This window comes from Ceratotherium simum, unplaced genomic scaffold (genome assembly GCF_057802395.1).
Source record: "Ceratotherium simum simum isolate JZ-2026a unplaced genomic scaffold, ASM5780239v1 HiC_scaffold_54, whole genome shotgun sequence".
NCBI lineage: Eukaryota > Metazoa > Chordata > Mammalia > Perissodactyla > Rhinocerotidae > Ceratotherium > Ceratotherium simum.
This window is the reverse complement of record NW_028261270.1, coordinates 102298-121065: the sequence shown is the minus strand read 5'-3', so window position 1 is coordinate 121065 and position 18768 is coordinate 102298. Positions and strand designations below refer to the sequence as shown.

The window sequence follows — 18768 nt, the reverse complement described above, 5'->3', positions numbered from 1 at the left end:
TCCAATACACAGGTGTCAGACTAGAAGGGGCCCCATCTCTATAAAGATCTGTGACTCTGATGCAGTCCCAATGTCTGGGGCCATCTATCTGGCCCTGGGTAGGGCAGTGGTGCCAGAGTCATCCCCAAAGACAAGGGTGTCTCTGGGTGGGAGGTCTGAGCCTGGCCCTGACCTCCGTGGGTGGGGCCGGGTGACTGAGGGCTTGTGGGGCATCTCCCCGAGTAGACCTGTTGGACATCCTGCTGCCCATGGTCAATTTCTATCAGGAGTTGGTCTCCAGCCACCAGTACAGCCTGCAGGCCCTGGCCCACTGCAAGCAGAACAGTGACTTTGACAAGCTGTTGAAGCACTATGAGGCCAAACTGACTGCAAGGAGAGAGTTCTGGAGACCTTCCTCACTGACCCCATGTTCCAGCTGGCACCTAGCCCTGTCTTTGAGGGCGAATGTATGGGGAGCCCCCTGGGGGCAATGGCAGTGAGGGCCCCAGCTGGGAGGAAGCCACACCTGGGGGCACCAGGGGGCCATGGCCAGGAGAGCCCAAGCCCTAACAGACCCCAGCTCTGGGCTGCCTGGAGAATGGGGTTAGAGCCAGCCCCTGACCCAGCGGACCGCAGACCTGTCCAGCTCCGCAGAGCAGGAGGTGTGGGAAGGTGAGGGGGAGCTCCTGGTACTGAGCCCACCTCCAGGCCCTTTCTCCTGCCAGCTTAGAGCCTCAAGATCTGGGCTCTTGCCCTAGACAAGACCCTGGAAGAGCCTCCACATTAGAGTCTGAGATCAGAAGTGCTGTGGGTGTCCATCCTCAGCCCTGCTCATGGGAGTGCTGGGAGCTGAGAGAACCATTCTCCGTCTGCTTTGTCTCTCTCTCTTCCTCTCTACATTGCTGCTTTCTCTCTGACTTGCTTCATCACTGTCTCTCTCCTTCCCCATCCTTGCCTCTGTCCTTCTCCCACTGCCTCTCCCTGCTGCAGATTCCCAGGCACATTCTGACACTGCATGAGCTCCTGGCCCACTTTTCATGAGCACATAGAGCCAACAGCCTGGATGACGCCAGGGCTAAACTGGAGGAGCTGTCTGGGTGAGCCTGGCTCCCGGGTGCCCCCACCAGTGGACAGGCCAAGGCTGAGGATAGTTCCCAGCGGGAGTTTGCTGAGCCCGATGGTAAAAGCTCATGTTCAGGTTAGGATCCCAAGGTGTGGGCGTTGGGGGAGCCCCCAGCCTGCCCCACCTGGAAGCAGGGTCCCCGGAGCAATCTGAGGAGTTCACAGCTCAAGCTCAGGGGGCAGTTGGTGGGATGGTGTGGGTGGTGTGCTGTCCCTGGCACAGATGGGGTTCGAGGAAGGGCCCTGGGCACTCACGTGGGCCCATCTTTCAGGACAGGGATCCGCCAGGGGACCTACAGGCACTCTGCCAACTTCCTCTGTTCTCCAGTGTCAGTGTCTCATAACCTGTGGTATAGGAGCCCCAGAGGCGGTCCTGGGTGATGGGCCTTCACGTGCCCAAGGCTGCAGTCACAGCAGGCAGTGTCATGGGTGGACAAGCCCATGACTTGTCCAGTGTCAGAGGGCCCAGCCCTCTGGTCAAGGCCCTTCCACTGCCCCTCATTTAGTCCCCAAAGCCCAGGGGGAATCTTCCTCTGCCGGGGCAGAAGCAGAGGGACCAGGGAGGAGGCGCCTAGAACAGCCCAGGCAGCAGTTGACGGGGGCCTGCACCAGGTGGTGGCAGTGGAGGTGAGGAGGAGGTTCAGATTCTGTGTGTGTTTTGAAGATGGAACCAACAGGAGTTTGTGATGCATTAGATGTGAGGAGAGAGAAAACGGGAGTCAAGGGTGATTCCAGAGTTTTTGGCTGAGCAAGCAGAAGGTTGGAGTTGCTGCTAACCGAGATGGAGAAAGGTGCACGAGGGGCAGGTGTGGAGGGGGAGTCTTTCTTGCTTCACTGGAGCTTGACTGGGGGCATGTTGAACTTGAGATGGACAACAGTGGTGGAGAGGACAAGAAGGGAGGAGGGCGTTTGATTCTGGAGTGTAAGGGAGTGAGTCCTTCAGGAGCCATCAACTCCGATATGGTATTTAAAGTCACAAGACTGGTGAAATCACCAGGGGAGTGAGTTTAGGCAGGAACAAGATGCGCACCAAGAGCTGAGCCCTGGGGTCTCCACCTTGTGGAGGCTGAGATGATGAGCAGCTTTGTCCTCAGTGATGGGCTGCCAGAAGCTGCAAAGGAGGGTCGGTCTGCAGCATGTGGGGTCTAGTCCCCAGCCCGGCCAACCACTCAGTGCCCTAAATGGCTTCCCGAGTCCAGCAAGAGGCAGCCAGTAGGGCCACGGGTCCCAGCTGGGCAGAGGGAGGACCAGGCTGGACCAGGGCAGGGCACAGGCCCTGGAGTGGGGGGTCATTCAGGGAGCAGATGTAATCAGAGCGTGATTGCAGACTAACAAAAACCATGGTGGGGTGGGGACCCCAATCCTCTCGTGCCCCAAGGAGCCAAATCCTGCACACTTCCCCAAGGAGAAGACTTGGGGCTCCAATGAGGATCCTTGTCACTGCGGGATGCCCTGTCCTGGTGTGGGCGGGGGCGAGGAAGGTACATGGGTGCCAAGGCATTTGTCACAAGACCCTGATCCCCTTTCCCTCAGCCTACTCATCCTTTGTCCCACCTGATCACCTGCACCTGGCCTGAACCCAGCCCTAGTGGCACAGAAGAGGGTTTTCTTATCGCCCTGATAGCAGCCCTTTCATCCTCCTCTCTCCCTCCCTTGGGGGACTGAGGAAAGCTCCCAGCCTGGCAGGAAGCCATCAGATAAGCTATCCTCCCTGGCTCTGCTCAGAAACACTCCTCCCCTGGGGCTGGCTCTCTCCTACCTCTGGCTTTTGTCCCGCTTTTTCTCCTGAACCTCATCTCTTGGGCTCACTGTAACCCAGGTCGTCACTTCCAGTTCCCCCGGGAGCCTGCGGCCCTGGGAACTCCTCCCCAGCTGTGTGGAGGGTGTGGCTCTCAGCACAAACCTCAGCCGGGGTTCGCACTAGTCCTAAGCAGCTGCAGGTGGCACTTGTCTAACAGTGAAACTAAAGTTGCTACTCTGGGATCGCCCCCTTGTTTGTAGCAAATACAGCCCTCCTCAACAAAATCCCCACCCGCTTCAAAAGAAATGGTTCTGCTTACCTTTGCTAACTTCCAAAAGTGAATCCATATCTAGGGAACTAGCATATCCTTGAAAAGTGCCTCCCTGTCCCCTGCCTTTCCAAAAGAGGGCTAGGGCATGGGCTGCTGAGAAGAACATTGCTGGGAGGTAGGGACTGAGGCTCCTAAAGAAGAGACCCCATCTCTATGCCCCAGTCTGATAACCAGAAAACAACGGAGAATAATATTTTTATAATAACACCTTTGCAACCAGTGATACTAGCAACAGTGATCACGGCCCTTTACTCAAGCACCTGCCGTGTGCTGGGCCTGAGGTCAGCACGTGAAATGCATTCTCTTCCATCCTCACTCTGACCTTCCACAGGTGAGCAAACTGAGGGTCAGAGGGGCCCAGTAATTTGCTCATCACGCTGAGTTTGTTAATCACTGATCCAGCCCCACCAGTGTCATCTCTCATTGCTGGGAGGGTTAAATTGGACAGTGTCTACTAGAGAACTTCATAAGCCACGCATATTAACCAGCCCTCTTGGTGAACTGGTCATGGTTGTAGTTTGAGGCATCAGCAGACAAATAAGAGGTTTTGTGCTTTTCTTGGAGTAGGTGGGGTACTTTTTCCAGACTCTCCTCCCCCCAAAATTACTAACTTCCTAAGACTCCTGAAAACCCACCAAGGCTCTTAGCAAAGTTGGTAACTCACACGCCTCTTTTCCCACCAGTTATTTTTAAAAAGCAGTTAAATGGCACCACCTCCCGGAGGAGAGGTGTTGCTGCAGTCAGAACAGGACAAATAGGAGAGTTGTCCTTATTCTCAGATTTAGGGGCAAGCTGTGTCCTCCTCCCCCCAGACGTGCTGGAGACTATTGAAGTCAGTCTTTCCGTGAGCCAGCGGGATTGCCAGGTGCTCCAAAACTAAGCTATTCCAGGGCCCAAACATTAAGGAAACAACTGTATAAAGTGCATTGGGGAAGGAGTGGAGACAGCAAGTGCAAAGGCCCTGAGGCAGGATGGGTGGGTGGAGTTCTATTGATGGAGATAAGGCCAGTAGTGGTGTGAAGGGCAGAGTAATGAAGAAAGGTTGTTTCCTGTACTCCCGTCCACCTCCCAGTTTTGCCATCTCTGTTCCATGTGGTTCAGACTTTTAAATCAGACCTGCTTTCAGCTATTAATCTCCATTTCCTTCTCTCTGAAATAAGAACACCTGTCTCCTTGGACTCTCAGAAGGATGATGTGAGATCATGCCCATAGAGTGCCCAGCACAGCGGGAATTCAATATGCATGCTCTCTCCCCCTTCATGACCACAGGCTCCACCCGAGAATCCTGGGTGCCAAGCCTTCTTCCTAGCTGGCCAGAAGCCCGGCATTCCCTTCTCCCTGAGAGATGGGGGCAGCCTGTCTCTGACTTATTTTCTGTCCCCACAGGATAATGCACAATGAAGTAAACGAGACAGAGAGCATCCAGGAAAACAGAGCCATGGAGTGCATGATCCTCAAAGGCTGTGAGACCCTCCTGGACACCAGCCTGACTTTTGTGAGATGGGGCACGGCACCCTGCCTCCCCCCAACCTCAAGGTAGGCCCCAGCAGTGGTGGCACTTGGGGACACTATCAGTTGGTTTGGCTGCCATGTGCCAAAACCTGCCAGTGTGATTGCAGAGTATTCCGGGGCTGCTGGAGGAATGTGACAGCTGTATGTAGATGTCAGTGTCTGCACACATGGATGCAGATATTACTGGTTTTCACAGTTCCTGACTCTCCAGATGTACACATGGTTCTTCCCAGATGCCCTTGATGTGTCTGTGGATGTCATAGTAAACACTGACATGTCCTTCTGGGGAGAGAGGAGTGGAGCAGGAGGACAGATACTGATTGGCCCCGTGTATCACAAGGATGTTGAGCATCCAAGGGTAAGTTGTGTGCGTCAGTCCCTCTGTCCCTTGCTCATCATCCTTAGCCCCTTGCGGGAGGCCATGATCACAGCAGCTCTCACGGATAGGAGGTTGCCTTCACCCTCAGCCTCCACTTGCCTTGGGAGCGGTGTTTGAGAGGCACAGCCCTGTGAGGGGGCAGCTAGAGGCTGTGACTGAGGGGACTGACTTCCAACTCGGAGACGTTGGAGCTGCAAGACATTTAAGGGTCAGCTCTTCAGATTCCACTTGCTGTGGGACCCGCAGCTTCTGCTTGCATGCCCCCGAGGTGACCTCCACCTCAGATGGGCCTCCTGAGTTCCTTCTATCCAGCCCTGGGACTCTGAGCAGATGAAAGGCTCGCCAGCACCTCCTATGGCTTGTGCAGCTGCCTTTGGCCCCTGCGGCCCTTAGCAAGGGTATCGTCGACTTGGAGATTTTTTCTGAACCCCTCTGTGTGGCCCCCTGTGACCTTTCCCTAGGCCGACCCTGTCATCTGCTGAGCCCAGAACCAGCCTCCCTGTGTCTGGGCTCGCCTGAGCTGCATTGGGCCCAAGCTGGAAGTTGGCCAAAGAATGACCTCTCCTGGGGTGGGCACTGTCACCACAGTCCAGGAATCTGCTCCATTGCCCTGAGCCTAAGCATTTCCTCCCCTCCTGAGGGGCTGGGCTGGATGTGGAGACCAGACAATGGGGCCCAGCAAGGTTCCAGGCAGTGATGGACGTGGGCAGGAGACAGGCTGGTGGCCCAGAGCAGGCCTGGGAAGATGCAGCATCAGGGAGGGCTTCCCGAGGAGGCATCACTGGAGTCGAGTCTTGAAGGGTAAGTAGGAGTACACAGGGTGGATGGGGTGAAGGAAGGGCCTTCCAGGACAAGTAGCAGCACTCAGGAGCCACAAGTAACTTGCCCTGGAACTAGAGTGGGAGCAGAGAGGAGAGAAGATGATAAGGAAGGAGAAGTGCTGGAGCAGCCTGCTGGCAGGCCTTGAAGGCCTGAGCCCCGAGGACAGTGAGGAGGTGCTGAAGTAAGTGGGGAGAGGAGGCCTGAAGCACGTCTTAGGGGAGCAGGGACAGCAAATGGGTTCATCACAGTCCCTTGCTCTGCCCAGGAGTGGCTTCGGAGTGCACCTTGTTGAGCACTTGGGGGCTCTCTTGGCTCTGCAGCCAAGCATGTCATGACTGATGGGTGATGTCTGCTGTGGCAGTGTGTGGCAGCAGGTGCCCTGTGTCTCTTGCTCATCCCTCTGGGCCAGAGCCAGCTCCACACTTGTCCAGCCTCCTGCCTCCTCCAGACCCAGCCCTAAAGAGGTACAGCCTTTTAGATACAGGATACAACCTTCCTTAGAGAGGGAGTACAAACAATACCCTAGTTGGCCTAAATTCAGCCACCAATTAAGAAAGCCTTCAGGTTCAACTATATATTTATCTTGATTTCAATCACAGAAACTAACTCCTAATCTAATACTGCATTAATCTATTAATTCATAAAAGTACTACTGTTACTATGAGGAACAAGAATTATTTCTCCTTGCACAATCTTAGAACAGATAATCACCGAAAGTTAACAATAAAATAAATTCAACCCAATAATTATTTATTATATTAATTGTTAACCCAACACAGGTAGGCATTCAAGGAAAGCTTTAAAAAGTAAAAGAAACTCGGCAAACACAGCCCCCACCTGTTTACCAAAAGCATCTCCTCTGGCATTTCTGGTGTTACAGGCACTGCTTGCCCAGTGACACGGTGTAAAGGCTGCAGTGACTGGACCCTGCAAAGGCAGCATCATCATTTGTTGTCTAAATGAGGACTTGTATGAACGGCCACTCGAGGGTTTTACTCTCTCTTACTTTTAATCAGTGAAATTGACCTTTCCCTGAAGAGGTGGGAATGACAAAATAAGATGAGAAGACCCGATGGAGCTACAATTAATTAAAAAAAAAAACAAAGGTAAGCCAAATCAAGGGATAACAAAATTTAAATTGACTAACAATTTTTTTGGGGTGACCTCAGAGAAGAAAATAACCTCTGAGTGATTAAAATCTAGACCAGCTAGTCAAAATATTTTATCCTTTATTGATTCAAAATGTTGATCAACAGAACAAGTTACCCTCAGGATAACAACACAATCCTATTCTAGTGTCCATATCCACAATAGGGTGTATGACCGCGATGTTGGATCAGGAAATCCCAGTGGTGTAGCCGCTATTAATGGCTCATTTGTTGAACAATTCAAGCCCTACATGATCTGAGTTCAGACCAGAGTAATCCAGTCGGTTTCTGTCTATTCCATATTTCTCCCAATGTGAAAGGGCAAGAGAAACAAGGCATACTTTACAAAGGCACATTCAAACTAATGGATGATATAATCTTAATCTAATATATATGTGTATATAGCCCTGCCTATGAAAGGGGTTTGTTAGGGTGGCTGATTAATTGCATAAAACGTAAGCCTTTATAGCCAGAGGTTCAATTTTTCTCCCTAACAGCCTGTTCATAATCAATCTTCTTTTATTAATTGTCCCCAATCTACTTTCCATAGCATTCCTTACACTAATTGAATGAAAAGTATTAGGTTATATATGAATCTGTAAAGGACCACACATCATTGGCCCCATGATCTGTGGAGACACCAGTATTTACATCAGTGTCACAAGGCCATCAGCTGGAGTTCACACTGGAAAACGTACCCGGGAAGACACCCTACAAAGGACCAACTAGCACACAACTGGACAAGTCATTTTTACTTTAGTCGATGACCTAGTATTTACAATGGTAGGATAAGGATGCAGGATTCTCAAGTGTTCATGGAAATGCTGAAGGCACAATTCAGAAACAAGGAATAATCGACTAGGTAAACCAACTACAATAGATTTATAATTGCTTACATGTACACAGTAAGAGCTTTTCCTGAACAATTAAGTATTCATGTATTTGTCTTCATGAAAACATGAAACTTTGTGTTGAATAAAAATGGGCCATTTTCCTGTATTAGTACATGACTACTCATCACTTAGCCAATTTCTATAGTTATTGGAGTTATAAACATAATTACAAATGTATGTATCCATCAGAAAATAACTATGAATGAATCTAGAAATTGTAGGGCAAAAAATAATGTTTTCAATATTATGTATTACAATATGTATATACATAACAAGGATGAAAGAAAACTTTGATTAAAGCACATTAAAATGTAATCTAATCTTTTTTTTTCTTTCTCCCTTTTCTCCCCAAAGCCCCAGTAGATAGTTGTACGTCATACTTGCACATCACTCTAGTTGCTGTATGTGGAACGCCGCCTCAGCATGGCCAGACAAGCGGTGCATCGGTGTGCACCCGGGATCCAAACCCGGGCTGACAGCAGCGGAGTGCGTGCACTTAACCGCTAAGCCATGGGGCTGGCCCCCTAATCTAATCTTAAAAGAGTTAAAAGGGTGTCAATCCTGGGAGACAGGGGATAGGCAGTAAAATTTCACAGAATTCTGAGACTGGAAATGGGCCATTCCCTACTTTCATTCTTTTATTGTTGTTGCCAAGGGAATTTTTCCACCAAGAACAGAGAGATGGAGGGGAAAGAGGACATGGAAAGATACTGCAGACATGAGAAGGGTTCCATTTTCAGGACACCTTAGAGCAGCCAGGTGTCCATATTCTAGGTCATGTAACCACAAAGAATTTCCCCTGGGAGATGCCTTCTGTAGCTCTTCCCTCCCAATTTCCACTCATTGTTCCTGGTGAGATCATCCTAAATGAGAACAGGCTGGGAGAAACACAGAGGTGCTGGAGAAAAGCCTGTCTTATAAATTGACCCTGCGCTGGAGCTGGCTGTGCAGAGGACAGGAGCTGCACGATGGATACCGGCCCCACTTCAGTCCAGGGACTTTCCTGTATTGCTCAAAGCACTGGCTGTAACACTGAGGCTCACTGAAGGCTAATGGGATGAGATGTGAGACTAAGGTGTCGATAAAGCACTTGATGCAACATGTTTTCATGTGTATCAATATGTGCATAACTACAGAGAAGGGCCCTAACGTCTTTATGATCCTTAAGGGAAATTTGACTCACGCTCAATCAGGAATCATTGGCAATAGTGTGTCGTGTAGAAGAAGGATCGTCAATCTAAATGAACTTATCCACACACTCAGTGTCCTAGTCAGTATGGGATGCTGTAACAAAAATACCATAGACTGGGTACTTTAAATTTTTGCTGAATCAGATTCCCCATGAGGTAACACCCATGCCAGTATTCCTCTATTTTGTATGTGGGTCACCCCCACAACGTGGCTGCTGATGCTGGTGTAGGTCTGTGTCCAGGAACTGAACCCAGGCTACCGAAGAGGAGCTCACTGAAGTTAACCAGTAGGCTGTGGGGCAGTTCCCTAGACTGAGCACTTTTGGGGTTTGTTTTTTTTGTGTGAGGAAGATCAGCCCTGAGCTAAGATCTGATGCCAATCCTCCTCTTTTTTACTGAGGAAGATTGGCCCTGGGCTAAAATCTGTGCCCATTTTCCTCTACTTTTTATATGGGATTCCACCACAGTATGACTTGACAAGCAGTGCATCAGTGCGCATCCAGGATCTGAACCTGTGAACCCTCTGGCCGCCAAAGTGGAGCATGCCCACTTAGCCACTGTGCCACTGGGCCCTCCCTAGACTGGGCACTTTTAACAACAGAAATGCATTCCTCACAGTTCTGAAGACTGGGATGTTCAAGATCTGGCTTCCAGTTGATTTATTTTTGGTGAGAGCTCTCTTCCTGTTTTGCAGAAGGACAGCTTCTTGCTCTACCCTCATCTGGCAGAGAGAGCTCTGGCCTTCCATCTCCTTGAAAGGGCACTAATACCATCATGGGGGCATCACACTCATGACCTCATCTAAGCTAATTAACTCCCAAAGGCCCCACTTCCAAATACCATCACGTCAGGGATTAGGATTTTAACATATGAAATTGGGTTACATAGACATTCAGTCCATAGCATTCATGAAACCAACAATTAACAAATATTTATAGAAGTCATACAGCCCAAACTGAAGAATGTTCTGCAGATCATGTGGCAAATGATACAATGTCCTTCCCTTCACAGAGTCTTCTAGTGGAGGCAATAAAAATTAACATCCAAACAAAGCTTGTGATATTAAAAAGCTAACATAGATCACTTACAATTGTTTTCTGGTAAGACAGGTCTGATTACCAGAGTCCAGATTAAGCAAATTCCCCCCGGGTGAGGGCATGTCTGGCAATCTCACCTAAACAGGCTCTTATCTTTTTAAAATTTTATTTCACCTAGTCCTGTTTCTTCCACATCCCTTTGGTGTTTTCAAACACACTGTATTTATTAAATCAATGTTTAATTGTTGCTCTGCCTTTACCACATCTGACTGGAAGCAGAAGTTACTGGACTTGGCTGGAACCAAATTTCATTTCATTTTTCCTCCTCTTTCTGCTCAGATTGTCTTCTCTCACTGTTGAAATAGCAAATGCCTTAGTGGAGAAGCCGCGTGGAGCTGGTGCTCACAATCTTCTGCTTCCCTCGTCTCAGAGATGGTAGACCCCCAAGTCCTGTCTGCACAGGATGTTCTCTGACCCTTCAAACATCTGTTCTGTGTGCTTTGTCCAGCTTTTATAGCTGCCTAAGGAAAGCTACTCAATAAAAGTGGAACCTGCAGTTATTTTACCCTGAAATGTTTTAAACCAATGAATATTTGTCATTTTTCAATATGTATTTCTATAATTTTATAAGAAACATTTAAATAGGAATTTTAACAGCAATAATGGCTGTTCTTTGGCCAGAATTCCATGTCATTCATTGTTTGGAGTTATATCTAAGCTTTGATGCACTATCCTCAGTGCCTTTTAAAATATCACTGTTCCTTACATTTAAATATCTTGTGATGGGTTTGTATCAGTCACCTCCTTTGTACCATTTCAGGTCCTCTTGGCTCCTCATACCCTTGAGTCATATGTCATTTAGCAACCAGCTTTGCAGGTATCATATTTGCTTTATACAAGTGCCTCCTGACTGCTCCCCACATTTTGTCCCTGTGCCCTCTGCCTCTCCCTCTCGCCCCGGGGTGTCCATGTTGATGCTGAGGTGTGAAAAACCCCCTGATCAAGCCCACACGTGCATGGCCACATTCCTTGTTATGTGGATGTGTGTGTGTTCAGCAATTCTGTATGGTCACAGGGTGCATGGCTATTATGACATCTATGTGAAGGTGTGTTTTATTGATGTCTGTGTGTGTTTAGAGAGTTCAAGTCACTGTGGGCTCTGAGAAAGTGAGTGGTCTGCATGTGTGTGTTTGTGTGTATGTTCTGAGTATCAGTGTGCATTATCAGGTGTAGTTTACAGTCTGAATGCTGCTGGTCATTTGCAAATAGTGTATATGTGGGTGTGGGTGTGTTTTCAGCATTTCCAAGTGTTCAGAGGATGTTTGTCATTGTGGGAATGTTGTTAGAGATTAGCATGGGCACCAACACTGTTTGCCTGTTACTAGTTCAACACTCTACACCCCTGAAGAAACACTGAGTCCAGACAGACACAGGCCCCATCAGGCCCACAAAGATCCTACTGAGCTGTTTTCCTTACCATCACAAAAACATGAATGGGTAGCCAAGGACCACTTGATATTTGAGGAATTCCTCTAGCATGAAAGATGGAGCAAGAAACACATAGACTGAAGTGAGGGACTGAAGGAGCAGCAAGGAAATCCAGAGATCATAGTGAAACTTCAATTGCATATCTAGTAACATCTTCAAAACAATTAGAGATGGTCCAGTCCTATGGCCTAGTGGTTAAGTTCAAAGATCTCCACTTCAGCAGGCCAGGTGCAGTTTCTGGGCGTGGACCTACACCACTCATCAGTGGCCAGGCTGTGGCAGCAACCCACATACAAAATAGAGGAAGGCTGGCACAGATGTTAGCTCAGGGTGAATCTTCCTCAGCAAAGAAAAAGAAAAAGAAGATAAAACATCCATTAAGTTTATATATATATATTGATGTTACCACACAATATTGGGGTTCTCTTGCCCAATGCACATTAAAAAAGCCAATTATTCTGGCGTCAGCTTTTGGGAAAAGAATTGTAGCTTTATATTGTGAGATTGATCTGCAAGGCAACAGGGCACATGTGTCTGTCTCAGATCTGTCTCCCCAATCCAGGGCTTGGGACACAATTTATGGGATGAAGGGCAGGGTGGTCTGATGTGTGGAGATAGATGATTGGAAGTAAGGAGAAGTGAGGTAACTGATTTTTCTTCTTTTACAATGTATTAAGATTTATTATAAAGCAGTTTAATCAAATATTAAGATATTGGCTTGGGGTAAATGTATTTTTATGTTTGTTTTTTGTTTTTTTTTAAATTTTTTGTTTATTGCAGTAACATTGGTTTGTAACATTGCATATATTTCAGGTGTACATCATTATACTTCTATGTGTGCATAGACTACATCATGTTCACCACCCAAATACTAATTACAAACCATCACCACATACATGTGCCTAATCATCCCTTTCATCCTCCTCCCTACCCTCTTCCCCTCTAGTAACCACAAATCTAATCTCTGTCTCTATGTATTTGTTTGTTGTTATTATCTACTACTTAATGAGGGAGATCATACGGTATTTCACCTTTTCCCTCTGACTTATTTCACTTTGCATAATACCCTCAATGTCCATCCATGTTGTCACAAATGGCTGGATTTCGTCGTTTCTTATGGCTGAGTAGTATTCCATTTTGTATATATACCACATCTTCTTTATCCATTTGTCCCTTAGTGGCCACTTAGGTTGCTTCCAAGTTTTGGATATTGTGAATAACGCTGCAATGAACACAGGGGTGCATGTATCTTTACGCATTCGTGTTTTCAAGTTCTTTGGATAAATACCCAGCAGTGGAATAGCTGGATCGTATGGTAGATCTATTCTTAATTTTTTGAGGAATCTCTATACTGTTTGCCATAGTGGCTGCACCAGTTTGCACTCCCATCAGCAGTGTATGAGAGTTCCCTTCTCTCCACATCCTCTCCAACACTTGTTGTTTCCTGTCTTGTTAATTATAGCCATTCTGACGGACGTGAGGTGATATCTCATTGTAGTTTTGATTTGCATTTCCCTGATAGTTAATGATGTTGAACATCTTTTCATGTGCCTGTTGGCCATCTATATATCTTCTTTGGAGAAATGTCTGTTCAGGTCTTTTGCCCATTTTTAAATTGGGTTGTTAGTATTTTTGTTGTTGAGATGCATGAGTTCTTTATATATTTTGGAGATTAACCACTTATCAGATGTATGGTTTGCAAATATCTTCTCCAAATTGTTAGGTTGTCTTTTCATTTTCTGGATTGTTTCCTTTGCTGTGCGAAAGATTTTTAGTTTGATGTAGTCCCATTTGTTTATTTTTTCTATTGTTTCTCTTGCCCAGTGAGACATGGTGCTTGAAAATATGTTGCTAAGGCCAATGACGAAGGGCGTACTGCCTATGTTTTCTTCTAGAATTTTTATAGTTTCAGGTCTTAAATTCAAGTCTTTAATCCATTTTGAGTTAATTTTTGTATATGGTGTAAGGTAATGGTCTACTTTCATTTTTTTGCATGTGGCTGTCCAGTTTTCCCAACAGCATTTGTTGAAGAGACTTTCTTTTCTCCATTGTATGTTCTTGGCTCCTTTGTCGATGATTAGCTGTCCATAGATGTGTGGGTTTGTTTCTGGGCTTTTGATTCTATTCCATTGATCTGTGTGTCTGTTTTTTGTGCCAGTACCATGCTGTTTTGGTTACTATAACTTTGTAGTATATTTTGAAATCAGGGAGTGTGATACCAGAAGTGAGGTAACTGATGATCTCGCAAGCATAGTCAAGCTTCATGGCTCTTCATCAGATATGTGTTCACAAACCAGCAGTGTTACCATGATCTGAGGATAGAGTTTTTAGCTTCCTGATGTCAAAAAGGTCACTTATCGAGAATTTGCGCAGGCCCAGTTGATGGGTTGGTGGTCTCCACGGGCTTGAACTGGATGAGGGGTCTCAGTTCCTGAAAGAAAACTCTTAGCTACTCTGTTGATAAGATCAAGTCAGTTGAACTCGTCCTGGAGGGCACCTGGTTATGTTGGTATACGCCTATATATGCATATGCATGAGATTATCTGTATATGTGTTAAATGTAGAGTATACACAAAGCCAGAGTCTAGTTAAAGTGGTCAGGACAGATTTTAGTCAGTAATATACCACTGCAATAGGGAAGAGGGAACAGGGTGAACTGAACTCAGTTTTGTTTGTACAGAGGTGATTGGGCATTTGAAAGGGGGAATGAGGGAGCAGACAGAGGGGTGAGCAGGGGCTCAGTAGAGTCAGGGAGGGAAAAATTACAGAGTGTTGGTCAGTGCAGTGTGATCTGGCCAGTTATGTCTGCCAGTTGGAAATGATAAAAGTTTCATTTCTCTCCTCTCACAGTGTCTGAGACACAGACACCCTGTCCTCATCTCAAGGAATGGTTCTCAGGACCTTGAGAAATGCACTCCTGAGTTATAGGAGACACATATACAACTCAAAACGACAGAGAAAAGATTCACAGTTGTAAGCACTTGTGGGTAAATGCTCTAAGAAAGGGATGTCAGGTGCCAATGATCAAGTGTTGGCCAGAACAAACAGAGAATTCCTTTGGCTGCCTTGAGCATTCTCAGGCAGGCATTTTAAGGGGGCAACAGTCAGCCTAGGATGTGGATTTGAGCCGTTAGAAAGTATGTCAGTGTTTAAATCTTATAATGTGTGTGGGGGTGAAATCATTTGTGCTGACAAGTCATAGTTATCATAGGCCAAGATTGAGGCCTAGTCAAGAAGAGGGCTCAAAGGAGCCTTTCTTGAGTTTGGTCAAGTACAGGATCATATATATAAATAAGATATGTATATTTTTTGAATAATATAAATCATTATATTGAGTAATATAACATATTGAATTAATATAAATATATATTTAATGAATATGTATTGACTGTGTATAAATAACATAAGTATGTATATATATATTTGAATTTAATATAAATATATATATAATTTAAAGGAATATTCAGACATAATAACAGAAATTTCCAGAATTGATAAAAGATTCCTATTCTAGATTCAGGCAGCTGAATACATCTCAAGCACAATTAAAAAAAAAAAATCTAGAGTCAGATCCATCCAGGGAAACTAAAGAACACCAAATACAAAGGAAGATATTCAAAGCCCCACAGAAGGACAGAACACTTACGGAGACTTACATTTAGACCTAGGATACATTTCTTAACAAGGGAAGGCAAGAGAGAGTTGGATTAAATCTTCAAGGTACAGAGAGAAAATAACTTTCAGTGTATACCCAATCAAACTATAATATCTCAAGAAGTGGGGTGAATTAAAGATATTTTTATGCAAACATTTACTAAGAGTATTACCACCAACAAATGCCCATTAAGGAACATCTAAAGATTGTACTTTAATGGGGCCAGCCACCCGGTGTAGTGGTTTAAGTTCAGCACGTTGAGCTTCAGAGGCCTGGGTTCCTGGGTTCGGATCCCAGGTGTGGATCTACACCACACATCAGCCATGCCATGGTGGTGACCCACATACAAAATAGAGGAAGATTGGCACAGATGTTAGCCTAGGGCTAATATTGCTCAAGGAAAAAAATTAAAAAGTAAAAAAGAATGTACTTTAAGAAGAAAGAAATTGATAGAAGAAGAAATGCTAAGAGGTAAAAATGGATTGTGAGGATAAAAAAGGGTAAACATCTGAATAAATCATTGAAAGCATGACTTTACCAAACAATAATAATATTGACAATGTATAACTGATGGAGTTAGAAACTAATGACAAGGGAACTTCTGTTTTAGAGGAGACTAGGACGGGAAAGCACTCTTGCTGCAAAACTGGACAAAGCCAGATAAATTATAGATATATTTTTAGAGCATCAGAGAGCTTCAGAATCAACCAACTAAAATTCCAGAAAGAAGAAAACTCTTTTATGTGAGCAAGGATTTTTACCTTTCTTTCTCCTGCAGGCATTTTCTGAATCTGGGTGCTTGCCCAGGATCTGGCTTGCTCATCAGAGCCTCGGCTAAGGAAAAGGGAAACTAGGCAAACTTGTAGTGATTCTGCAGGACTGATGTGGCAGAGGAAACCTGAGGGCTTGCAAACACACAACTGCTCTTCCTTATAGCACCTGTGCTAAGTTTTTGTGCCACACAGAAAACTGGGGAACTAGGCCAAAAGCTTCCACAAAGCAAAGTGAAACCTCCAGAAGTAGTGGAAGTGGCCTAAGTCCAACATACTGCTAGTCTGACCTTCAGGGAATTTGCCATATTGTGAAGCGATGTAAGGTAGGAGGCTGGAGAGCTGCGCTGAGATGTCTGAAGGGAGTAGCTGAATTTTCTGTGGGCTCCCAAACCTGAGGAGACAGAGATCTACCAGACTTAGAACCAGACCCCTGTGCGGGGGAGGGGAGCACAGCAAACAGGAACAGGGGAAAGCAGAAGGGCTGGGTTTACTAAAAGTGAGACCCAGCCACAAGTCTGATCAACAGCTGATTGGACTCAGGTGCTCCAGCCTCACTCTGTTTCCCAACAAAGGAAGATAATGTCATGTGGAACCCTCTCGGGTTACATTACACGGACCTTCCAAAGACACTGGTGAGAGGATGGAGAAGGCAAGCCACGGGGAGAAGACCTTTGCAAATCGCATATCTGATAGGACTATAAAGAACTCTCAAAACTCGGCAATAAGAAAATCCAAGTTTAAAGTGGGCACAGATTTGGACACTTCACCAAAGAAGATACACAGATGGCAAATAAGCACATGAAAAGATGCTCAACGTCATTAATCGTGAGAAAAATGCACATAAAAACCACATCGAAGTACTGCTACTTACCTATTAGAATGACTAGAATTAAAGAAGTTGACCATACCAAGTGTTAATGAGGATGGAAAATAACTGGAACACTCCTACACTGCTGGTGGGAACACAAAGTGGTTCAGTCTCTTTGGAAAACAGTTTTATTTATTTATTTATTTTTTGTGAGGAAGATCAGCCGTGAGCTAACATCCATGCTAATCCTCTTCTTTTTTCTGAGGAAGATCATTCACCTGTGTGACGAGGTGCAAGTTTTTGCAATGCTTTGGCAAGAGTGAAAGGACTTACTAGTTGTCCTGCACTGCTGCAGGCCTGGAGTCCTTGTGGTCTCTCGGGCCAGCAGACCTGGTGGGGCTCGTCCAAGGTGTCCTCCCAGAGGCCTGTCACTGCCAGGATGGGGTGGGATTCTAGTAACCGGCCTCTTGAATATGTCACTGGACATCCTCAAAGGGATGGAGATGCTTAAACTAGGCTTTGGTTTGGACTGGTTCCCACAGTCACGCTGCTTCCTCTGTGAAGACGTGACTATCATCCTTCTTTTCCTCTTACCCTATAAAAATAAATCATGAAATTTGGTCAAATGATAAAGGAAGCCTGCCTTTTTAGGACAATTATCCTGACTGTTTTGTACTTCCACCCTCCCTCTATCCTCTGGGGATAGATCTGACCTGTGTCCTCGGATGCCATCAGGCAGATTTCCATCCAGCACAGAAAGCTCAAGGTCAAAACTCAAGGCTACTCCAGATCATTTCTCTCCCTCCATCCTGTTAACACCCCCTCCTTGTTTGAGTGTGATTCTATTCTCTTCTTGTCCTTGTCACTCTCAACCACACAAGTCCTGGCACTCCCTCTCAGGACAGTGGGTCCCCAGTCTTTTACTAAATCCCAAATCCTACCATTTCTGTGTTTTCTGACTACTCATTTGCTTAATCCATTGACCACTTGGTGTTCATAGAAGTTAAATCAATAGTGACATTATCAGCCACCCCCTGTCAGCGACTTACTAACATATCACAGATGTTCACATAATCCAAATGGTTATGTTCAAAAGTAAATAATTCAAAAAACATATTCACCCACCACAAATTCCTGATCTCTAACATTTTTATTCAAACACTCATACAGTAGATACCTGCCCCTCAAGATCAGAAGTAATACCAGATCACCGATCCTCACCTTAATTTCCTCCTACACCTATCAATCCTAGATTCCATGGACTATGATCTCAATAATTTCCTTGGAATAATAAAAAATTCCTTACCACTCATTTATGTTGTAAACCTCCAAACCCAGAAGATCCCGATTATCTGCCATGCCATAGCTACTGCTGGTCTTATAACAAGCTGAAGAAAAAGCATGAAACATGATCTTTTGGTACCAGTGTAAATACAAAACCAAGTGCCTCAACAGGGAAACACCCATAATGCCTGGAAATTTTGTTCTCCTTTTTGTGTTGGCTGAATAGGAAAAAGACAAATCAATTTTAAAAATGAGAAAGGGACCAGAATAGACTTTTTCCACTGAAGACATACAAGTGGCCAACAGGTTTATGAAAAGATGTTTGGCATCACTAATCATCAGGGAATGCAAATCAAAACCACAAAGAGCTATCACTTCACATCTGTTAAGATGGCGATTATCAAAAAAACTAAAGATGGCAAATGTTGGTGAGGATGTGGAGAAAGGAAGCCTTGCAGGAATTTAAACTAGTACAGCCGTTATGGAAAACAGTATGGAGGTTCCTCCAAAAATTAAAACTAATTTTGACCCAGCATATGACCCAGCAATCCTACTTCTGGTATATACCCACAGGAATTGAAATCAAGGTCTCGAAGAGATACCTGC

The 18768-nt window shown here is 45.7% G+C and overlaps 1 protein-coding gene across 7 annotated transcripts in view; it reads left to right on the top strand.

The window, feature by feature from the left end:
- LOC147911161 (uncharacterized) overlaps positions 1 to 18768 on the top strand; it is a 67942-nt gene that overhangs the window by 17642 nt on the left and 31532 nt on the right. For 4 of the 7 annotated variants that reach the window (XR_015551512.1, XM_087428478.1, XM_087428479.1 and 1 more), the window contains exon 2: positions 4560 to 4709. Coding sequence is in view for 4 of the 7 variants with exons in the window: in XM_087428478.1 (XP_087284604.1) it covers positions 4560 to 4709 (150 nt within the window). In the remaining 3 variants the exon portion in view is untranslated. Of the gene's footprint in view, positions 1 to 4559; positions 4710 to 6902; positions 8146 to 18768 lie in introns of those variants that run through there. The other 3 variants (XR_015551513.1, XR_015551514.1, XM_087428481.1) reach the window with 2 other exon arrangements.